General features: G+C 48.2%; 1 protein-coding gene across 1 annotated transcript in view; it reads left to right on the top strand.

Moving 5' to 3' along the window:
- Window positions 1-16933, top strand: part of Ufd4 (ubiquitin fusion-degradation 4-like) — a 163437-nt gene that overhangs the window by 124471 nt on the left and 22033 nt on the right. Inside the window, exons 27-32 of the mRNA XM_037418885.2 lie at window positions 3269-3346; window positions 4519-4781; window positions 5152-5308; window positions 6883-6971; window positions 15213-15343; window positions 15703-15748. Of these exons, the coding sequence (XP_037274782.2) occupies window positions 3269-3346; window positions 4519-4781; window positions 5152-5308; window positions 6883-6971; window positions 15213-15343; window positions 15703-15748 (764 nt within the window). The remainder of the gene's footprint in view (window positions 1-3268; window positions 3347-4518; window positions 4782-5151; window positions 5309-6882; window positions 6972-15212; window positions 15344-15702; window positions 15749-16933) is intronic.

Here is a 16933-nt window from a genome sequence, read left to right as displayed (position 1 = left end):
GTGTGCTGAGGAGTTCATCATCTAGTAGTGCATTTGAATCGACGGCGTGGATGGGCCGACTCCCAAAACTCGAGTGCACCACGATGCCGCTTTTAAAAGAAAAGTCATCGCGTGTGCAGAAACGGACGCAAATCGGGCCGCATCGCAGTCATTCGGAGTTCCCGAAATGTGCGTGCGGGACCGGCGGAAACAAAAGCAGAAGATTGTCGACAGCAAAACTTCCCGCAAAGGCTTCTGTGGATCACACCAGGGTCGGTTTCCGCAAATTAAGGAGCTGCTCGGCGAGTATGTGCTTGAGCAGCGAGTCGCACAGCGGCCCGTGATGACAGAACTGCTCCAAGTGCGGGCTATCCAATTAGTCTTAGAAAAAGGTCTAATGCGGAGCCAGTTTTAAAGCGAGCAGGTGCTGGCTAACTAACTTTATGAAGAGGAAAGGCTTTTTCCTCCGAAGGGGAACATGCATATGCGAAAAGTTTTGCGGAGGAGTACGATGAAAAGCTTCACAGTTTTCAGAGGTTCGTCCTAAACTTGCGGCGCAACAACGGCTACCTGCTTGGGCAAATCGGGAATGCCGATCAGACGCCTCTTTACTTCGACATGCCTGGCACCACAACCGTCGAGAAGAAGGGGGCGAAGCAAGTTCGCGTGCTGACATCGGTTTACGGTAAAACTACAGTGACGGCAATGCTCTGTTACACGTCAGATGGGCACAAGCTTCGCCCGTACCTCATATTTAAATGGAAGACGCTCCCGAAAGGAGTCGTTTTTTCGAGTGGTGTGATCGTGCGGGCCAGCGAGAGAAATGGGTGCGCGTTGCAATTGATATCTTACATTTTTTTTTTTTTTTCGCGGTGGAAATCGGGTGCGCGTTACAATCGAGGGCGCGGTAGAATCGAGTAAATACGGTAAATGCACAAGAACACATGCGCCGCAGTTGGACATTCTCAAAATGATACCTATGACATCAGACGGACCGCCTGCAATTAATCACTAGTAATTGATCTAGCTGCACTAAATAAAGAACGTTCCATGCATCAAGAGACGGAATAAAATACTGCTTGTTTGTTTCTGTGAGATTCATCGAAAAAAGAACCGCTGGACGTTACTACGGAGAATGGTGCGAAGTGGTTCAAACACTCAATTTTCGCGTAGTTACACTGGATAGGGGGTGCCATCTAGTGGGGCGCAGCTGAACGAAAAAACATCTGCAAGCTTAGAGCCAATGGTGGGAAACGACCAGTGGCCGTTGTTGCTCCCGCTGCTTTTGGTCTGCTGCTACTAGTGCAGTAGGTCTGCTACTAGTGCAATGTTGTGCACAGCAACAGTGACACGAGTCGGTCCGGTTGGTCTGCTTTTTTAGGCAGGTAATTTGAAGTGGGCTAACTCAATGCGGACCCCTAAAACGCGATTTTATTTCAAAATAGGTCCTTCCTTGGCGCAAAAGTAACACTACGAGGTTTCTGGACCGCCATTTCAACAATCGTCGACTTTGGTGTTTCTTTAAGCTTTTAACAAAGAAAAATGGTATTTTGCCGTAATATAAAAATTTTCCAAAACATACTTTTGATTGTAAATACTTGTAAATACCTCAAATTGCAATTTTCGAAAGTCGGCATTTTTTACAATTATGTGCTATTCAAGATCCTCATCCCCCCTTGAGTTGAGGGGAGACGCGAGTCGAAAAGTCGCGGTTTTCCGGAAAATTTTTGCTTTTTTTTCCCGGTTGTATTGGCATCCTTGGACTATAGTCTTTTACTTACGGAGATATGAAGGTGAAATTCGCACGAGATATGATCTAAAACTGCTCCCAAGTAGGGAGCGGTGACGTGAGAAATGCGCAAAAGTCGCCAAGAATGGCGTAGTTCGCGTTGTCCTGTCGCGAAAACGACGCGTCGGCCGCCATTTGCAATCGTGCACGCATTCTGCGAAGGCCTTCCCCTTCACAATCCACTAGTAGCCAGTCTCGTATCTTCACCAAGAATAAATAAAAACAAGAAAAACAACGCATACGTGGCGTTTTGAATATCGCGGCAAGTAGCGCGAGGCCGCCATTGGTTGGCGGTGCGCTCCGCCTCCTCACCCTCCTATCTTTCCGTCAGAAGAGCGAAGCCTCGGACGTCGTGTTTCTCCGCAGTTTTGCGTCATGGCTAGCGCCAGGAAGCGCACTCTAGATAATCGAAAGTTCACAACTCTCCCCAAGTATCAAAGGAAACAGGCTGCGACTGCCAACAGGCTGCTTTGCGAAATCGATGCGCTGACTGCCCTTGTGGTGGGTGCGCAATGCCCAACCTGCCGCAAACGGACACTCGGCGTCCAAGAGGTAGCTGAAAAGCGCAAAGGCCTTTCTGCATTCCTCGAACTGTGCTGTGAAAATACCGATTGTCGTGAATCTACACTTTCATTTACGCACGCGTCGAGATGTGCTATTTCGGCCAGGGACCAAGCGACGAGCGCTCATTTCGTGAAGGCAGTTCATGAAGGAAAACGTGAAGGCAGTTCTGGCAGCACGCACTTTAGGCGCAGGCCACGACCAACTTTCACGATTCTGCGTGATTCTCCGTTTTCCGAGCATTCAGTGCAAGCTGCTTTTCAATGTGCCCCAATTTGATGGAAAAAAAAAAAAAACAGTTTCCTAATAAATGGCAACTTTCCAAACTTTCAATCTTGTTTTTCTTTTCCATTTTTTTTGACAATTTTACGTTTTCCGGGCAGTTTTTTAGACACTTATACTTATTGTATAATAACGAAACTTGGCACGCGTATTCTTCAATACATGCAGAATGCAAATATCTACTTTAAATTGCAATGCCTACAAGAATTAGTTGTGAAAACATTAAGTTATTGTTCTAAGAGGGGTTGAAAATAATTAGTCATTTAATACCATTTTTTTTTCTTGGTTCCAATATTTCTGCGACATTTCTGGATAAATATTTGCACTTCACAATCTACCAAGAGTCAAATAATATTAGACACAATGCTTTTGCTGAAAGTTAAGTACATGAAAGAGTACCCGCAAGACATGCGACTTTTCGCTATTGTGCATGGCATAACTCAACAACTATAGTAGCTACACAAAAAATGATTGCATATTTGCAATCTCCATGAAAAACTATATCGATAACAAAAGTTTCAAGTATCTATGACTAGAAATAAAAAAAAAAAGTTCTTTCGAGGAGCGTCTCCCCTTAAGGTGTCTTTTGAGAGTTTTGGGTTTGTGTGGCCATGTTGCTGTGCTCTGATGACTGACAGCTTATTGGATCTTTTCCAGAGGTGCTTGCCGACTTGCTTGGTGACATAGCTGTTGGCAATGAAGCTTCTTCTCAGCTTGGCAATCACCTGCCTGCGGGTAAGCTTTTTTTTCCGTCTTTCTGGAATTGATAGTTTGACAGAAAAACTCCCGTGGTCGAGATGAAACATGACGAATGAAATGAAGTACACACCAACCAAACGAAAGCTTAAAAGAAATTGACCTTTCGCCTTTTTGTTCACAATACGGAAAGCTTCCATATACCATACAGAAGCTTTTTCTTGCGAAGTTTTGTTTACAGCATTGTGAACAAGGCTGCTGTATGGTAGTTGAAACATTTAAGCTTTTATTTAGTCGGTGTACTTTGTTTCCTTCATTTCCCTCGTTCTTTGCAAGTTTTGCTCCTAACTGGCTAGATTGGATTCCAACTTGGCATCTTTGAAGTTTAGGCTGCTAGAATCGGCTAGCATGTTGCTCTTTCTAGTCCACTAGTATCTTTCAGTCCGAAATAGACTGTCAGTAAATTGAAATCTGTCACTGCGTAACTACTGCGTAAATGGAACTATCACCTCTGCAATGCTTGGTTTCATGCTTGTATTCTGCAACCATGTTCATCTCTCGGTAAACGGAACTTCTGTTAAATGGGACACTTTTTTCCAGTTTCTTCAGGTTCTGTTTACCGAGAGTCTACTGTACTGTAGATTGTACTGCACATGAGCATCTTGTGTTGACTTGAAATGTGCGGGATCATGATAGTGAAAAAAAAGGGAAAAATCTGTGCCGCCACTTTTCAGGTAAAATTTATTTGTGACCAAATCAATCAATTCATTATCGTCTTTATTACATTTGGTGATTTATTGCCTGTAAAATTGTTTTGAAAAAATAGCATAATGCCCAATAGTCATGGTTCAAATGTTGGATACAAAAGTAAAATTTCTTACCTCTGCACTGTGAAGGAAGCCAGCTCTGTGAATAGCATGAACATCGCAAGCCATGCTATCCTTTCTTCACACACGACCTTTCTTTTTAGTCTGCCAGGTTGCCAGCATTTGTAGAGCAGCTGCCAAATCTCAGTTGTAGTAGAAAGACAATGCTTTTTTTCATTATTATTATGGTGTTTTCTACTGAACCTCTTAGGGTTATCTGAAAAATCACAGCTATCGTAAAATGTGCCTGTTATGGTTTAAAGTGGCACTTGCTGTATGCAGGGTCCTTCTGCATTGTCTGAACGTTTTGGTTGTTAATGACGTGGCGAGGCTTCTTTGATGCAGGCGGGTTCCTGAGCACGGCTCAGAGCTATCCGAGCCTCACCAGCACAACCACCACGGCAGGTGGCACTGTGGCCGGTGGTGGCGGCGGTGGCCTGACTGTTAGCCTGACCTCGATGTCGAGCGAGAGCGAGCAGGACTTTTTGGAGACTTGCCGGGCCACGACACTCATGGCCGACCTGGAGGATGACGATGACTTGCCCGACGATGACGACAATGAGGACGATGATGACAATGAAGATGACGACGACTACGAGGATGTTGTGGCAAGTCTTTTCGTTACCCTTTTTATCTGCCAGAGTCCTAAATATGAAGCAGGGGAAAAAATGCAGCTTTGAAAACACAACACGGAAATATATATGTGGAAGTTATTAAGGTTGCGCACATGTTTGTTTTGAACTGGTAATCACAAAGACTTCATATTATGTGGCACTGTGGTAAAGGTTACTTGTACTTGCGTGGTCAATGAGGAAAAATTGTTCAACTAGGTGATTATGTGTTTAGGTTTCTCTAAACATTGTTCCGCAGTCAATGATCCTTTCTTTAATTACCACCCCGTCTGTTTCAGTTACGCCTTGATAGTCTGAATGAATGGGTTTAGTGACCCTACATTCTTCCCCGTTCTTTTGAAATCAGGAGGAAGATGGCATGGAGCTGCGAAGCGGCAAGCGCCGCAGCTGGGACGACGAGTTTGTGCTGAAGCGGCAGTTCTCGGCACTGATTCCGGCGTTCGACCCCCGGCCGGGCCGCACCAACGTGAACCAGACCTCGGACTTGGAGATTCCCCCTCCAGGTCGGTCCCCGCCCTCTTCTTCTGTTTTGTCCTCTCTGTCGCCCGTGCAGTCGCGCCGCAAGGTGCGCAACTGCGGGGGCACCGTTGTCGTGTCGTCTTCCGCAAGCGGTCGCAGGCTGCCCCATCTGCAGCAGCAGCACTCCCACCACCACCACTATCACCACCACCACCAGCAGCGACACCACACACAGGGACGAGATTCGCCGCGTGGTAGGTGCCGGCGGCTCGAGGCGGCGGCGCGTCTGGAATGGCGGCGGTTGGATGCCTTTCACGAGCACACCTTTTTCTTTACGTTTCATTTGTCTCACCCCCTTTTTCTTTTTCTCGTCTTTCCTTCGTGGGACTCTCGGACTTAGTGGACTCTTGGTTGGTGGAAGTTGTGGTTTGTTCGCATCTTCCGGTTTGTTCGCATCTTCCGGTTTGTTCCCTCTCTCTACTGAATGACTTCTTGTCATGTGACTACTGGTTCTGGCTGGTGTTCTGTCTGACTGGAACTGTAACCACAGTATCACCTCACATCTGTTTGGAAACGGGATTTTAATTAGCTCGTGTACCATGTTCAAGACAAAATTTAAAATATTCTGTTGATAATTAATGTGCATATTGCACAACTGTTTGTCAAGTTAGCCAGTTTTGATTCCAGCAGTTCAGGTATGCCTTTTGCTGTTCAAAGCTCCAGCGAGTCTATGTGATAGATTTGACGTGTCAGGTGCTTCAAGATGGTTGGAACCAAGTGCCTAATGACTTCTTGAAGTGGGCTTTATTGCCATTCATTTGAACAGGCACCAAAACGAATCGCACAAGACATATGCTAGCAAATGACTTTGTATGCTAGCAAATGACTGTTGCTGGTGGATAGCAAGCGCAACAATTTGGACCGCAGAGCTTTGTTTTGGGATGAACATAATGCAACAGCAGTGTTTTCAACTCTGTGCAGCTGAAGAAGTAAATGTGACATTGTTATTGCAATGCATGTTAGGTAGCACTTTGCAACATCGTCAGTTTTGTTTTTCCCTACAGTCACTCGCAGGTACTGCACCTTCAGTGGGAGCCTGTGGTGTTTTCCTTTATTTTTTTATTTGTTGCAGTCATTGCTTATTCTCCTGCAGTATACTTGCAAATTGCATTATGGCTACTTCTCAATTTAGTTATAATATCGTTGGGCTGCATCATGGGACATTTGTAGAGCAAATGCACGAACTTGTGCTAGTGCTATTTCGAAGCACAGTCTGAATAAACGGAACTTGCAGATGCCGCAATAACTTGTTTATGCTAAGAAAGTCATAAAGTTGTATATAAAATCAGCCAAACTTGGGAACCCACTTTTGTTCACGTTATTCTTGTTTACTGAAATTACGATGCATTTACACCAGCTTGATGCAAATGATTGGGTGTAACACGTGCTTTGTTCATCCCGAGTCACTTGTAGGGAGCTTCTTTGTTGTTAACAGGTTACAACGGTACTTGTACTTGTATTTGTACTTTGGAACTGTAACAGATGTTGCTGTTTATGTATTGACCCGTCACATGGGGTTTTCTCTGACCTGTGGTGGGCTTTGTGTCTCCTCACCCAGGCTCGGACGAAGCCAACGCCGAGGAAGTACGAGAATCGACGCTCCAGCCTCGATTGCAGCTCACCCTAAGGGGACCCAACCTGCCTGGGGTAAGTAGTTCACGACGTAGCGGTGAGCCGGCCTCAGTCGAGAGTGCCAACAACACGGTTGTGGCAGCTACAAACGTCTACACTGTGAAAGTTTTTCGTGCATGCTATAGTAGGGCTCTGCATACATATATTCATGAGCGTTTCGAATGTTCAAATGAATATTGTAGTATTTGAATTGGTTATGACGTGAATTGAAAATTCCCGGACTTTGAAACTATCAGAAAGAAAGGAATAGAAGTGTTTTATTGCATGAACTTCCCGGTACTCGGCTGCTGACCCGCAGGTCGCGGGTTGGAATCCCGGCTGCGACGGCTGCATTTCCGATGGGGGCGGAAATGTTGTAGGCCCGTGTGCTCAGATTTGGGTGCACGTTAAAGAACCCCAGGTGGTCAAAATTTCCGGAGCCCTCCACTACGGCGTCTCTCATAATCATATGATGGTTTTGGGACGTTAAACCCTACAAATCAAATGCATGAACTTCCTCTAAAAAACCTGCACTGCCACGAAATCGCACCTCAAGATTAAGTGTGCATGCTAAATGCACCTGAATAAATTTTTGCAAAATTTAAAAGCTTATATGTGCCTGTACGTGTCGATGTTCCCATATGGGTATATATGCCTATATGGGTCTATACGCCAATATTGGTTCGTATGGCTATCAAAGGTATGCCTATATGGGCAGTGCTTATGGGCTAATTTTAAAGCCTGAGGTATTTTATTCCTTATAACTTGCACCCTACAACTATTCCATCCTACATCTATTACAATTGGCTTTGTAGCAGGAAAGTGATATCAAGGGGGGACATGGGTCTTAGGGCTCTCTTTGTTTTTGAACCAAATGTGAAAAGTTGGCATGCTTACTTAGTTTGTTCTCCTGATTCTAAAAATGTAGTTATTTTTTCTGTAGCTTCATTAGTTGATTAAATAATCAGGATAACAATTTATATTGTTCTTAGCACAATAGAAAAATTTATACCACCTGTCAAAAATTTATAAATGACATAGGTATCGACAGTAGAAAGCATAAGATAAACAACATAGGAAGCACTTTTTTGATTGGGTCATTATTTCTTACTTTACAGTACACTAAACTTGACAGCTCTGAATGTGGCCATTGTGTGGTCACACGAAAGACTAGTTTAAAAAACTTGCATCAAGAGAAATCAAAATCTGCTTCCTATGTTGTGTGCTCCAAACGTATAGCATCATGCTGCAAAAAAAAAAAAAAAAAAATATTCTGCTATCTGTAATAGTTTCCGATATATTGTAGGAATTGTTATGCAGGGTGTACAAAATTGCCATTTTGAGAAAAATCAAGAAAACAAGGAATTATAGCATTTTTAACTGTAAAAATGTATGTACTCAGAATTGCATAGCCATTGCCATATAAATGAATTCTAGAAAGCCTAAGGAGTGCAACACTGCAAGCTGATCGAAAATTGAATGAGTACTTCTCGAACTACAGCACAGTAAAGTTCATTGCATGTAACCAAATACAGAAATGTTTATATTAAAATAAAAAAATGAAGCCGCCCATTAAAAATAGGCTCCCAGCATTGTTATTTGTGCACATTTAGCTACATTGTGCAAAAACAAACTACAGCTCTAGCAGTCCTAGGTCCACTTTTACCGAACAAGCAAAATAAAGTGGTCTATCACGCACGACGATACACTTCACGACAGGCAACCACGCTCACACAACCCTTTATTTCTCCTGCCATACTCCGACCGCACCCGTCCCGACTTCGACCGCCCCGTCCCCTTCTCCCTCTTTCCGTGCGCCCCCTCACTGTTCACGTGACAATCGCGCACGCCACCTCGTTCCTCCACTGTCAACCACGCACAGCCTCAGAGACCCCTTCACTGTTCACGTGACACTCGCGCACGCCACCTTGTTCCTCCACCGTCAACCACGCACAGCCTCAGAGATTCACACCCAGCCTACCGGCACTCCCTCTTATTCCTCACAACTCTCCCCCCCCTCGAATCGTGAATTCGGGGCGGAAGGGAGAAGCAGTGGTTCATGGTACAGTACCAACTGATCAGCATGGGCAATGGTTCGACGACGCCTCGTAACTGGGTCACCCAGGATGAAGTCATTTTCACCAACCTGCCTGACCACACGATAAGGTCCACCTCGCCGTGGTGCCAACTTGGCCGAAACACCTTTGGCTGCATTACTCAAGGTATGAGTGTCCAAGAGCACGAGGTCACCCTCTCTGATGGTTGTTGACTGCCGATGACGGTCATAAGTTGACCTCTGGGTCTGCCAGGCAGCTGCTTGATGCTTCTTGGTGTACTTCAGGGCTTCTCCAAGGCACTGCTGGAGTTCTGCAACAAGGGCATGGTGCGCTGCCTCTGGAGGTTCCGTGTCCTCCTTGTCCCCTGCAGGTTCCCACGGAGTGCGCAACTCTCGACCATAGCAAAGCAATGCCGGAGTATATCCGGTGACTACGCTCTCTGCAGTACGCATGGCAAGGCTGATCTCGGGTATATGACGGTCCCAGTCTTTGTGGTTAGTGCAGTAGGCTCGTAGACATTGCTTAATTGTGCCATTATGACGCTCCACCATCTGTCCAGCCGGCCGGTAAGGCACAGTATGCCGATCTCTGATTCCCCAGTGTTTCAGGAGGTTGCGCCATAATGTGCTGACAAAGGGCTTCCCATTGTCACTGGTGATTGCCACTGGTGTCCCATGGCGGCAGAAGACCTGAAGCATGCACTCAAGTACTTTTGCACTGGTGGCTGCTCGTAGAGGGAATAGCTCTGGGAATTTAGTAAACTTGTCAATGACTACGAGCAAGTATTTGTGGCCACGAGGTGTAGGCGGCAAGGGTCCAATAATGTCAACGCTAAGCTCCTCCATCGGTGCTGTTGCCCACTGACTGCTCATCAGGCCTTCAGGCTTTTTGCGCCTGGGTTTTGTGCGCTGACATATAGCACAGCCCTGCACATACCTTGATATGTCCGCCCGCATGCCCAGCCAGACGAATCGTGCTGCTACACGTCTCAAGGTTTTGAAAAATCCAGCGTGGGCCGCAGTGGGATGGTCATGCGCCATTTTCAATGCCAGGTGCCGGAGGTGAGAGGGCAGCCATGGTACCTTCTTGTTGCCTCTTTGCTGAACAAGCAGGCCACTTGGCTCTAGTTCTGTTGTTTCCGCCAGATCATGGAGAAGGCGATGATCAGGGTCTGAATTTGGAAGCATAACCCCCTGGACCACAGTTTTCAGTTTTGACAGACGACTGTCACGAGCCTGCTCTTGTACGAGTTGCGCGGTGTCACTTAAGGCAGTCATATCATCTTCCAAGGCAACTGCCACTTGCTCAAATGTAATTTTCCCTTCAGGTTCTTGTGCAGCAATAGGAAGCAGTTTCTCGTGCAAGCTGTCGCTGGGACGGTCCTCACATTGAAGGGGGGCTCTACTCAGGGCATCTGCAGGTATATTTGCCAGCCCCCGTCTGTGCCTGATTCGGCAGTTGAAACCCTGCAACCGGAGGACCCAGCGTTTGACCCTGGGCGAAGCTTGGTCGGTGCTGAACATCCACGACAGGGAAGAGTGGTCGCAGTGTATCTCAAAGTTTGTAAACTCGAGATACGCCCTGAATTTGTCCACAGCCCACACCACTGCAAGGCATTCCCACTCCTGGACAGTATAGTGGCCTTCGGCTTCTGTGAGAACCCTGCTGATGAAGGAAATGGGCTGCAGTCCGTCGGGGCCAGCCTGCAGTAGGACAGCTGCAATGCCAATGCCGCTTGCATCCGTTTCAACCACGAAGGGTCGATTGAGATCTGGAAGGCTCATAACTGCATCATGAGCCAAGGACTGCTTGAGCGCAGTGAAGGCTTCCTCTTGACGCTCATCCCACCGCCATGGCTCGCTTTTCTTCAGAAGGACAGTGAGTGGATGTGCCGTCAGTGAGAAATGCGGTATGAAGCTGCGGTAATAACCAGCAAGTCCCAGGAAAGCCTGCAACTGTTTAATCGTGCTAGGTCGCGGATAATCCAGCACCGCCCGCACTTTCTCTTCATCTGGTCTGCACTGCCCAGGGGAGATGACGTGGCCCAAGAACTTAAGGGACTGACGGCAGACTTGCATTTTATCAGGGTTAATCGTAAGGCCAGCATTGCCAATGCGCTGCAACACTTCCCTAACATGTTCAACATGACTCTCCAGATCTTCAGAGTAGACGAGAACATCATCCAGAAAAGCCATGGCGAAGCTGTGATTGATGCCGTGCAACAACCGGTCCATCAGGGTTTGAAAAGTTGCCGGGCCACCTGCCACCCCGAAGGGCATTCTCGTGAACTCATATGTGCCCTGGTGGCAGATGAAGGCTGTTTTTTCTATGTCGGCCTCAGACACAGGGATCTGAAAGAAACCCTGGGAAAGGTCGAAGCTCGAAAACCACCTTGCACGACCCAATTGTGCTAGCAGCCAGTCCGTTCGTGGCATTGGGTAGGCAGGTATGCGGGTGCGTGCATTTAACGGCCGATAGTCCACAGCAAGCCGGTAGCCACCAGATTTCTTGGCAACAAGCACTGGGGCACTAGTCCAAGGGCTGGTGCTATGTCTTATAAGGCGCTGCTCCAAAAGGTCATTTACGCAGTCTTCAATGATCTTCTGCTTTTTTGCATTTACTGGGCGCAGCTTGCATCTCACAGGTGCACTATCTCCAGTGTCAATGCAGTGCTGAGCGAGGGCGGTACATCCAGGAATGGTAGTGAACAAATGAGAGAAGTCATCGAGCACCTTATTCATGGTTGGTATGCCTTCAGCTGGAATAGTGTGCCCAATGCCCGGGACCAGAAGCACTTCCTCAAATAGGCCCTGCAAGCAATAAGATTCACTATTTTCTATCGCGAGCGCGGCGGTTATATCCTTGTCGCGCTTAGCAAATGGCACAATGCACTGCGGATCAGTTCCAATAGTCCACCCCGACAACGCCACATGTAGGGACATGCCTGTTGCAGTCAAAAAGTCTCTGCCAAGCACAATGTCCCGACACAAATCTGGCACACACAGGAAGCGTTGGATGCGGTTGCTTGAGGCCCAATGTATCTTGCACTTTAAGGATGTGCTTGACTGTGACCAACCTGTGGCCAGTCGAAGAGCTCTTTCTTGTACCCGGTGTTTGGCGCCCGTCGCCTCCGCTACCCTTGCCGCTGGCGTACCAAGCAAACTCACACTGGACCCTGTATCTAGCAGGGCCAGGAATGTGGTCCGCCCAATCCGCACCTCCAGGAGAGGCTCCCTGTTGCCGGCCACAGCCGCTATCCGCAGCGCTGTCTCGTAGGTGCTCGCCGGAGTAGCACCTACCGTCTCCCGTTTCCCGGGCACTGGGAGCGGATATGCCCGATTCTGTTGCACTGATAGCAGCGGGGCGGACCGTTACGCCGACCCGAAGGGCACTCGCGACCCATGTGGCCTATGCCTCCGCAGCGGTGGCACGTAATTGCCCCGCCGTCGAGCAGTTGGTATCGCTGCGGCTGTGGTGGCGTGGGAACATGTGGAGCAGGTGATCTGTGCAGCTGGTCCCGGTAGTAGGACGGCTGTATCGCAGCGGGGTGCAACGGCCAGTATGATGCTGCCGACGGATGCTGGAACGGCGCCGCAGCCGCCGCCATTACTCCGGGCTGCGCTCCTGACAGGCCACTGAGGCCAGCCGTATTCCCAGCAGGCCGGAAGGCAAGGTCCCTCGCAACTTGATCGGTTGGGGGTGGCGGTGGTTTGTACTGGAATCGCCTCCAATACCGCTCCATGAGGCCGTCAGCGGCCCTTGCCAGCTCCGCGAGAGTTGCAAACTGCTTGCCCTCCACCAAATCCTGGAGCTGCGGGTGCATCTGCCGCAACACACGGTCGACTTTTTCTGTGTCCGACACTTCGCCGCCGATCCTGTCATAGAATTCCGCGATCGTGTAGATAAATTCTTTTAAATTTTCTTCGGGGTGCTGAGTGCGGAGCTCCAACTCCTGCCTCAGGCGCCGCTTCGCATCAATAGACGAAAATTCCGCAACGAACGCCGCCTTGAAGTCATCCCAGGATGCAAATGATTTGACGAAGCGCAGCCACAACTTCGCGCTCCCCTCCAGCGCAGCGGGCACGATATGCGTGAGCCTCTTGTCGGCGGCGACACCAGTCACCAAGCAAAAGGTCTCGAGGCGGTCCAGGAATTCTTCGGGTGACTGCGCATCGCCGAATCCAGCGAACCGCGGGGGCTGACTTCCCGAGGCCCGGGGAGCGCAGTCAATCGCCGGCTGGATCGCCGCCGCCGCCGCTGCTGTCATGGCGCCTGCAGGCATGGGCTCGGCCGTCATAAGCCTTTGTCTGACGGCAGCCGCGATTTGCTCGCGCTGTATGGCGGATCCGTTTGTTTGTCCCAGCAAGTGCTGCAGCAGCTCTTCCGGCACATTCACGCTGTCCATTCCGGTTGCCATGTCGATCCCGGACGAGCCCCCACTTATCACGCACGACGATACACTTCACGACAGGCAACCACGCTCACACAACCCTTTATTTCTCCTGCCATACTCCGACCGCACCCGTCCCGACTTCGACCGCCCCGTCCCCTTCTCCCTCTTTCCGTGCGCCCCCTCACTGTTCACGTGACAATCGCGCACGCCACCTCGTTCCTCCACTGTCAACCACGCACAGCCTCAGAGACCCCTTCACTGTTCACGTGACACTCGCGCACGCCACCTTGTTCCTCCACCGTCAACCACGCACAGCCTCAGAGATTCACACCCAGCCTACCGGCACTCCCTCTTATTCCTCACAGGTCAAAATCTGTGCTTCGAGAATAATGCTGTTAAAACTTTATTTCGCCGTTCCAAGGGAAAGATATCATGGCACACGTACTTTTAGTCAGTTAATGTGCACCGGGAATGTAATAGGACTGATTGTTTGCACAAGCGTGTCATTTCTTCTAGTCCTGTTGCAAGTTGTCGCTGTGGGCTCGTCTGCCGCAAGGCCGCTTATTAGTTCGGTGGCTGTACTGACGGCGATGTGCGACAAATGTGCGTGCGTCATCCGCGATACGTCGAATAACACGGCGATGTTTTCCGGCTTGTCCAGAATGAGTTACCTGTAAATGTCGCGAACCAAAGTTGCTCCCTCACTCATCAATTTGAATCTACACGAGTGCCGAAGTGTTAGTTTCTTTTCACGTAAGACTGCCGCATTTTCGAGCGGAGATCGCAACAACGTTGCGAACACGTCGTTAAAAGCAGTCTACCTGTTGCCAGTAGCCTCTTTTGTGGGGGCGGCCAGCTTATTCACCGCGAACGAATTGACTCTCTGTTGTTCGTCGACGCGTGGCGTACTCCACTCTGACGACCCGTCGCGCAGTTCAGGGTCCTTTCATCAGGCAAGAGAACCGCGGCATCGGCGTGTTTAGCGATAAGACTGCGCTTTCGTTTCATCACTACAAAGATTGATAGCTCTTGTAGCTTCACTTCTGCTTTTTACTTGCCGTCCTCTAACTGATGAGGCTGCAAAACACAGCCTTTCTCAGTAACGTTGTCGGCAACCAACTGGCTCGTACGTGAGCTATGCCTATACTGGTGACTCGGCGACTGCCGTTGACCGCGTCGAGTTCATTATCACCGTTCTCCTGAGCCGTAGGGGGGCTCTTTCTGAAGTTCACAGCGAACGAGCGACCGCCACACCCGCTTCAGAAATTACCGTAGCACGGAACCTCTTTACTGCAGCAGGCAGTCAGTAGCACCATGACAAATTGGCGCATCTTTGTGCACGTCACGATGGTGAAGCAGACGCCGAAATCGCCCCTTGGCCAATCGTATGCCTAGGTTTTGTCTCATGCCTCAAGCAGCCAATTGAATCGTCCGCTAGTGCTTCTCGATGACCCCTTTTTGCTAAAAAACCAAGGAGCAAGACGAGCCAGCGGTGGCGAGAAATTGAAGATGAAGAATGACCCTTTCAAACGAGACCAAGATGAACACGATAGCTCGTGTTCATTCAAGGGAAAAAATATGTTACCAGCAATCGTTATTTTGTACTGAATTGAAATGGGCTACAAAAAGCAAGCGCAACAATTGCAATGCAGCAGAATGCAAAACTACTATTGTACATTGCTGTGGGGGAGCAAGTTTTGCAGTTATGGCACGCTCTTTAGCATTGATCGCTGTCTTTCTCACCAAGTGCTTACATGTGCTTGTTCTAACACGCCTGCTACGCCTCGAAATGTGCTGCACCTCACTGGGTCGAATTATTGCCGTCAGGTTTCAGACCTGGAGGTGGACTTGGTGGACCCCGAGTGGACCATCTTCCGTGCAGTGCAACACTTGGTGCAGGCGTCAGAGATGGGCTCCAAGCAGGACAAGATTCGCCGCATCTGGGAGCCCATGTATATGTGAGTGGTCCCAATACTGGGCTGTTGCAAATCCCGCAAGGCCCTATGTTTCCAGTCATTTTAGATGCTACTGCGGAAGCAAACATTCACGCTAGTTGTCTCCGAGAAAGCTGCGTTCCCGTGGCAGTTACATGAAAACTGTTCTTTTAGAGAAGTTAGTTGTAAATTTTTCTCCAGCACTCCTTACCAACACCAGTGCAGGTTGTGGCACTTTCTGTGATTACCAACCGAAGACAATCTGACTGTAATTACTTTTTACTTACCCCATTTCTGGGCTCGCATTGCGGAAAAGTTGTAAGTGGTCTCGTCATAATTTCATTGTGCCTTCAGAAAAAGCATCGTTTCTTCTTTTCTTTTAGAATTGTCTACAAGGCAGCGAAAGAAGAGTCACCATCATCAAAGGAGGTGAGCGAGTGTTTGGTTTTCAGTTTACTTTATACTTCACCGGTAATTCCAATCTAGTATTGTCAAGTTTGAGCTCCTTATTTACCCAAGTTGCACGGGGGCAGTCTTGTATGATGTGGTATTGTGAGTGAACGTATTGGGTAACGAGCTAAAAAGATGTGGGAAGAGTCGTGGTCACACTCTGTGTGAGGTTTTACAATATTTTAAAGGCAATAATGTTTTTTAAACACACTTCTTCCTTTCATTCTCCCCCTCCCTCTTTTCTCTTTCTTTTTTTTATTGTTTGTGTATTACTATAGCACAGTGACTGGCTGATTCATTTTTTAGGTACATGGCAGTGATTGATAGGAAGCTAGAATGATAGGTTGAGAACATAATGATCTTGAATTTCAACTATGGAAGATGCGTCCACATTTTTGCAGATTTCATTATGAAAATGTTCCAACTCTGCCAGTACATTCGAACTCCGTAACAACGAACCCCGCTTCAACGAAGTTTCTGCTACAACGAAAAATTTACTGTTCCCTGTTGGCAGTACATAGGAGTCATTGCGTAAATATTGTCACCACAACGAACACTTTTTTTTCTGCTATCCCTCTTCAACCAAATTTTTCCACGCAATTCTAGGCTCAGATATTTATTGCTATACAGTAAGCATAGTCTTTAACATTTTGATGCATTTTCACAACTTAAAAATACGTCGACGAAGTCTAAAACACGCTATCACACTACCAAAAACTGCTATAGTTCAGCAAGCATTGGCGCCGCCATCGCTCGATAACGATGGCAATGAGACTGCTCTGCTTTTGTTGCTGGCTTGCTTTTGAGCCGCAGACGATCTGAAGCTGAAGCTCAGTCGCTCATTTCGTGGTTTTCTTTCGCGCAGCTGTGCAAAACAATGCCTTTTTCAATGCCATTGCGTATAATTTCGTTTGCCCTTGGCCATTGTGGTAACTAATCAGAGCAGCTTCTCATCCGCATTACCAAAAAATTAGCTCCACCAACGCCTCCTAGAAAAACTATGCCTGGAAGGCCGCTCTTTTCAATTGGGAGCCTCCTGCCAGCACGCTATCTCGGAGGCCATGCTTCCTGCCTTGTGTTGCCACCGGCCGTCGTGTGAGACCGCTTGCCTCCGACCCGCTCAGTCACGTGACATAACCCTATCGATCTGTCACGTGGCATCAC

This window comes from Rhipicephalus microplus, chromosome 6, assembly GCF_043290135.1.
Source record: "Rhipicephalus microplus isolate Deutch F79 chromosome 6, USDA_Rmic, whole genome shotgun sequence".
In the NCBI taxonomy this organism is placed as follows: domain Eukaryota; kingdom Metazoa; phylum Arthropoda; class Arachnida; order Ixodida; family Ixodidae; genus Rhipicephalus; species Rhipicephalus microplus.
This window is presented reverse-complemented; position numbering and strand designations above follow the sequence as displayed.